This window comes from Erigeron canadensis, chromosome 8 (genome assembly GCF_010389155.1).
Source record: "Erigeron canadensis isolate Cc75 chromosome 8, C_canadensis_v1, whole genome shotgun sequence".
In the NCBI taxonomy this organism is placed as follows: domain Eukaryota; kingdom Viridiplantae; phylum Streptophyta; class Magnoliopsida; order Asterales; family Asteraceae; genus Erigeron; species Erigeron canadensis.
The window spans coordinates 16,330,595-16,337,830 of record NC_057768.1 but is presented as its reverse complement, the minus strand read 5'-3'; the positions used below and the strand labels follow the sequence as shown (position 1 = coordinate 16,337,830).

General features: G+C 37.5%; 1 protein-coding gene across 1 annotated transcript; it reads left to right on the top strand.

Annotated features, from left to right (window-relative positions):
* Positions 1-1,778: 1,778 nt before the first annotated feature.
* On the top strand, positions 1,779-3,059 carry LOC122610330. Its single transcript, XM_043783323.1, has one exon. The coding sequence runs from the start codon at positions 1,779-1,781 to the stop codon at positions 3,057-3,059; it is 1,281 nt and encodes a 426-aa protein (XP_043639258.1).
* Positions 3,060-7,236: the final 4,177 nt, after the last annotated feature.

Here is a 7,236-nt window from a genome sequence, read left to right as displayed (position 1 = left end):
CCACCACTATATTTGATAAAGGCTGAGCCACCACAAATACAGATAAAAGTAATGAAGATTTTGAGATCTCACCACAATAATCTATAAAGGCAAAGCCACCAAGATTACTGATAAAGGGATCACTTCAAACCACCAAGATCAAAGATTCATAAAGGTAAAGAAGATTTTCAAATGAATAGAATTCAACTCTATCAAACTTTTCATAAACACACTCTTATCCTTTTACAATGAAAGACAACCTCTATTTATAAAGGAAATACAGGAGACAAGGAATATTCTACCCTAGACAACTAGTACAAGGTTGTTATTAATCAACCAATAGGAATAGAGAGCACAATCTGCAGATGTAGGGTAGTGGAAGGTTCTCTCTCTGGTCCCCACTTGTATTCTTCTTCTCCCACTATCAGGTGTCACCACAACAATACAAAAACATGAAACTGAATTCTTATCCTTATTCGGAACCATTTAGAACAACCACACACACGTGTTAATCACATGACTTGACCTGATTATTGAAAGAATCAAAACAGATAAGAGTTTGAAAATCCCAAGCTGACTCTGCCCAAGCTAACCCAGACTGGGCGTCCCAAGTTGACTCTTCTTCCAAGCTGACCCAGATTGGACGAATTTGCGAGCTGATCTTTAAACTTCCCCCACTATTTCAGTCTTCCCACTTAAGTAAGGTGAATCCTAGGGGGCAGATAGGATCACCAATCATCTTCCCAAAGTGTGCCATCGAGGGAAACATCATCATGGCCTGAGCTGAGTCCAGGCTGACTCGGTCTGAGCTGAGTTCAGGACAACTCAGGGGCAATTTCGTATCAACTAATGGCTTCTTTTTCTTCAAATTTATGTACAAGGAGGGTATGCAGAAAGTAATCAATGGGAGGCCTTAGAAGATACAAGGTATGCCATTATTTCTTAAAGTATGGACACCAACTACCAAACTACAAAAAAGAAGAAATAAAAGAAGTAACAGTTTGGATAAAATTCATAATGTACCGATTGCTGCTTATTCTGATGATGGCTTGAGTATGCTTGCTTCTAAGCTTGGTACTCCTAAATCACTTGATGCTTATACTAGTTCAATGTGTACTGATGCATGGGGCCGTAGTAGTTATGCTAGAGCACTTATTGAAATCTCGGCAGGACAGGATTTTAAGGAACAATTGTCGATAGCTATACCAGAAGTGGATGGCTCAGGTTATACAAAGGAATTTATGCAGGTTGAGAATAAGAGTGGAAATCTCCACGCTGTTCGCATTGCTGTGTGTTTGGGCATGAATCTGATGCATGTCCCAAGCATACTCGTGCACCTAAACCTAAAGCTAGAGTTGATGAAGATGGGTTTATTCAGCTTACAGGTAGGAAAAAGCCACAAGTGAAGCAGGGGTTCAATGTTAATAAACAAAAACCAAAGTTTGAGTATCGACCCATAGTGAAATCAAAAATGAAAACATATGAAGCAATCACCTCCAAAATGTCGATTCCCACCAAAAACTCCTTTGATTTGTTAAATGATTATGGAGAAAGGTGTACTGAACCGCTTATGGTTGAAACTACATAGGAGGAAAGGAAGGAACTGGATCAGCAAAACAAACAGAGCGGAAACTTTGATATTGGCTCCGGTGATGAGGAAGATGATATAGTAATTGATGATAGAACTTCACAGCCAGTTAGTGAACATAAAATAACCACGGAGGGGTTTGAACCGCACCCTAAAACAAAAGGAGGTTTGACAGGTGATTCAGGATAATTACTTGAATTTATGTACTATCATGGAGTCTCATGTAGAGGTTAGTCGTGTGGTTGATGTTTGTAGAAAGATATGTAGAACATGGAATTGGACATCAAACGGTGGTGTATGTTCCAAGGGAACACGTATCATTATTGGATGGAATACGGATGTGGTGGACCTTATGGTTATTTCTCAAACGGAACAGGTAATGCACACACAAGTGATCTTCAAGCAGGACAAAAAAAGCTTGTTTTGCTCTTTTGTTTATGCTCGTAATTATTATAAAGAAAAGAGGATGCTATGGGCTGATTTGTGTAAGCATAAGGGGTTTGTTCGTGATCAGCCATGGGTTATACTGGGTGATTTCAATTCTTCTCTGAATTTGGACGATAATTACTCGAGTTCATCTAACATAACTATTGGTATGCGAGATTTTAAGGAATGTGTTGAAGAGATTGAAGTCATGGACATTAATTGTTATGGGTTACACTACACATGGAACCAGAAACCCAAACATGGTACGGGTATCTTTAAGAAGATTGATCGTGTTATGGGCAATATGAGATTCATAGATGATTTTCCAGCTGCATGTGCTATTTTTCAGCCATATAGAATATCTGATCATTCTCCATGTGTGTTGAAGCTGCCTTCTATTTCAAGATCGAAGCCGAAACCTTTTAAATTTTCAAATCTTCTTATTCACATAGAAGGATTTCTTGAGGCTTTAAGGAAAGAATGGGAGACTGAAATTGGTGGCCATTATATGTTTCGGGCCACACAAAAACTTAACGCTATAAAAAAACCCATGCGTAAAATGTTACATGATATGGGAAACTTGCATGCCCGTGTTGACATGTTTCGGACAGAATTAGATGCTGCTCAAGTGTCCATAGATCATGATCCATCTGACCCTCATTTACGTGAGCAGGAAGCTAGTTGTCTTAAACTGTTTCATCAAGCTAAATTAGATGAGGAAAGGTTTCTGAAACAAAAGGCAAAAATCGAGTGGTTAGAAGCTGGAGATGCGAATTCAGCTTTCTTTCATAGATCCTTGAAGTATAAAAACCATAGAAGTAGAATTGAAGTAATTAAGGATGCAAATGGTGTACTTCATGAAGGAGGAGATGCTCCTTTGGCTCTAGTTGATCACTACAAAAACATTCTTGGAGTGGAGGATAATAACTCGCTGAAAGTCCCCCATCATATTTTCCAAAAAACATTGAATCATGGGCGAGCAACTTATACGGTGCGGTCAGTATCAAATGAAGAAATTCGCAAGGCAATGTTATCGTCCAGATGGTTACACATCTGCGTTTTTTAAGGGTGCTAGGGATTCAAATGAAGAAATTTGTTTGGCGATTCATGAATTTTTTAGAAATGGAAAAATGCTGCAGCAGATTAACCATACCATCATCGCTTTGATCCCTAAAGTGACAACCCCTTCTTATATTAATGATTATCGTCCAATTTCATGTTGTAACACTCTTTACAAGTGCATCAGCAAGATCATTACAAACAGGATAAAAGAAGGGTTTGTGAAGTCCCTCACTGATGGTTTAACCCACAAGTGTAAAATACAGCAAGTCAAGTATGCACTAGATGAGGACTAATATTTACGTAAATATAAATGCAAGAATATAAATAAGTAAATACAAGACTTAAGCAATAAATAAGCAAGTTAAATAAAGGTGGAACACGAAAGTAATTTTCAATGTGTATTTTATTTATTGATGTATAAACAAAATACAAGGTTGTTGCAGAACCTAGATAATACCAAAGTAAGTATCTAAACAACCTTATGAATTACAAGTGATCTATACTTGCTAAATAATCTCCTTGATCGAAATACTTAAAGTTGTGAAGTATATCTGTTTAGATCGAAAGTATTTAGGCAAGTTCACCAAATTGCAAAAGTAATTTGAAAGAGTCAAATGACTTGGTATTTATTGGCAAAATAATCTCTACAGTGATTATTTTGCCGTACAAATGTGGTTGGGAGCATTTAAGGAACTTAGCTATTTTCTTTAAATACAATGCTAAAAGTACAAGGATAAAGTCACATTGATAGTGATTTGTCACCTTTTAGCCAACCACCTTTACACGCGTGTATAACCTTTACAAGGGACAAAAGAGATATCTAGGTAAAAGCGTGTAAAGGCATAAAGTCAATTCCTTGTAATCAGTGTTCAGACTTATAAGGTCTAGAACACTGACAAGAACTCCAGTTGTTGATCTGGTAAGTCTGCCAGTGGGCTCCGCCATATGTCAGTCTTCTTCTTCAGACTTTGTCTTCAGTGAGAATGCTCTTCAGTAGAGTAGATCTGGACTGGAGTGAAGTTCAGTAAGCAAATCTGGAAGACTCCAGATTTCCTGTGCAAGTAAACGCTTACTGGACTTTCATAATTTCTGGACAAATCTACAGGATTGCTCCAGTCTTCAAGTCTGGAGCTAGTCCAGTAAACTGGACCTAACAGGGTTGAATCATTTGGTAAGTTTTAATCAATCGACATTTGTTCCTGGGCGTAGAATCTCAGATAATATATTGTTGACACAGGAACGTATGCATAATTACCATAGAAATACGGGCCCTCGTAGGTGTGCTTTCAAGATTGATATCCAGAAGGCGTATGATACTGTTGATTGGAAATACCTACGTGCAATTCTGATTAGATTCGGATTTCACCCAAAAATGATCGAATGGATTATGACCTGTGTTACTACAACCTCGTTTTCGTTATCTATAAATGGTAATCTGTATGGATTATGACCTGTGTTACTACAACGTGTGTGTGGCTGTTCTAGATGGTTCTGAATAAGGATAAGAATTCAGTTTCATGTTTTTGTATTGATGTGGTGACACCTGATAGTGGGAGAAGAAGAATACAAGTGGGGACCAGAGAGAGAACCTTCCACTACCCTACAGCTGCAGATTGTGCTCTCCATTCCAATTGGTTGATTAATAACAACCTTGTACTAGTTGTCTAGGGTAGAATATTCCTTGTCTCTTGTATTTCCTCTATAAATAGAGGTTGTCTTTCATTGTAAAAGGATCAGAGTGTGTTTATGAAAAGTTTCATAGAGCTGAATTCTATTCATTTGAAAATCTTCTTTACCTTTATGGATCTTTGATCTTGGTCCCATTATCAGTAATCTTGGTGGCTTTGCCTTTATAGATTATTGTAGTGAGATCTCAAAACCTTCATTACTTTTATCTGTATTTGTGGTGGCTCAGCCTTTATCAAATATAGTAGTGGTTTTTGAGTGTTTCTTGTATTTGATTCTGGTGGTTCAGTCCTTTACGAGTCAAGTATTAGATTCTTATCTATCCTTGTTTCTTTGTTCTTGTTTCAGTTTATTTCCACTGTTTCATTACTGTTGTATTATTTGTTCTTATAGTCAGCTTGGGCATGTTTTGTTATAAAAGCTTGAAAAATCCTACAAAAATAGTTTTTAATTCCGATGTGCTTTTGTTTTGTGAGTTAACTCAGTCTGACTCTAAATATTTCGCCTAAAATTTACATCAAATGGATTGAGTGACTGAAGTGACAACATTTTCTACTTCATCACCCAGAAAATCCATGTTAACATCAAAATTATCCATTAGACATGGGTGATTCAACTTCATTCCATTCTGGCACATTATCACCAAACTGCTCACCAGCTTCAACATTCAAATCTATCTGGGCCTCCTGCCCAATCTGCTCAACTACCTGCTTAGACACAACATTCTCCTACTCATTTACATTCACCTGCTCAACAATTAAAGTACCATCTGGATTCTCGATATCACCAGCCGTAGAGTGTGAGACTGGAATCACTAGAGGTGAGGCTCTAGTGACCCCAGCCTGTGCAATAGCAGTGTCAGAAATATGGCTAAGTACAAGAGTTTGTGCTGACACGGACTCTACTGAAGGTTGAGCTGACCTTCTAAATTCTTTACCAATCTCCCTATCAGAAGCAATGAGAGTGGCTGCTTGTAAATTTTCCCTTATGACATCTCTGGAATCTTGTTGGAAGGAATCCAAATGGTTTTTCTTGGTCTTGTGGAGGTGGTTGTGGGAATGGTAGCAACAATCTGCTGTTGGTCAGAGATCACCTCGATTTTTGGTGACTACTCTTCAACAATGAAACCTCCAAGGGTCCCTCATTGTTTTGAGGCCCAACTTGAGTTTCGTCTTAATCAACTGGTCTTGTTGCATAAGTTATTTCTCTTCTAAATTATGGGTCATGGCTTCTAGAATCTCAACCTCTCCTTCACTAAAGACCAGATGGTTGAGATCCCTCAAGTATTCAGCCATAGAAAAATGACTGGTATTATAATCATACTAGGGATACAAAGCTCGTTTAAAAATAAGAGATACAAATCTAATAAATGGAACATGAGGTTTTCTTTTATGGGTTTTCAACCTTTCAGCTAAATTGTTCCACAAAATTTGAGCAAAATCTACTCTAAGACCATACCATAAGCAGTAGGCAATCAGCAGTTGTGCTTAGTTGATCTGGTCCAGCCTCCAGATCCACTACCAAGACATTCAAAAAGATGAGTGAAGAAAAATCTCCAGGAATCAGTGAGTTTTGACATATAAATTGTGACTTTTCTTTTCAAACACCTTGTTCATCAAGGATGTCAGAATGACCCATCTCCCTACAAACTTCCCTATGATTTATGCCAGTTGGAAGTTGTAAGGGCAACTCATTTTCATGAAGATAGTTTAAACGAACGGCATCTTGAAGGGTTTTGACGGTTAATTGAAGTGGGCGAGATCCCTTTTTCAGAGTGTAATGGATGGTGGTTTCATCACCAAGCTTGAAATGAGTTGTGTACCAGAATTCACAGAGATATCCATGGTACAGTTTTCCAGGGTTCATAGTGACAACCCCATAGAGTGGACAACTAAGAAAGAAAGAGTTTAGTCGTCCGATGATGGTTTGGGGACCATGATATCCGACCAACTTAGCCATCCAGTTATGCATATTATTCTAATTTTGTCAAAATCAATGATGATGTCATAGGCTTTAGTAACATTAGCAAGATGAGTATAATTGTTTGTGAGAAGGTTTTTATCAGAACTTGCTTGTCTAAGAGCCATTTTAGTGAAAGAATTTAAGATATTTATGATGAAATGCAGTAAATACGAGAGAGATTGATGATTGGAATTGAATGAAGAAGGGAATAAATGAAAAAATTTGAAGAATTGGGAGTAAATGATTTTCGAGATGAAAAATGGAAGTGAAAGTAAATATGGGTATATATAGACGAAAAAAAAAAAAGAATTCAAAACATTTAATTTGGAATAATTAAAAACAATTTTGATCGGTTTTGACATCCGCATTTAATGTTTCCCATCACACATAAATGTATGACGGTTGACAGCCCACAAAATTACCAACTTGCACTTTTTGTCTTCCCAAGGTAACAAAACCATCATTTTAAGTTGAAAAAGTCATGCCACGTAAGATAAACAGTAACTATCCATTTTAAGAGTTTGCATACGTGG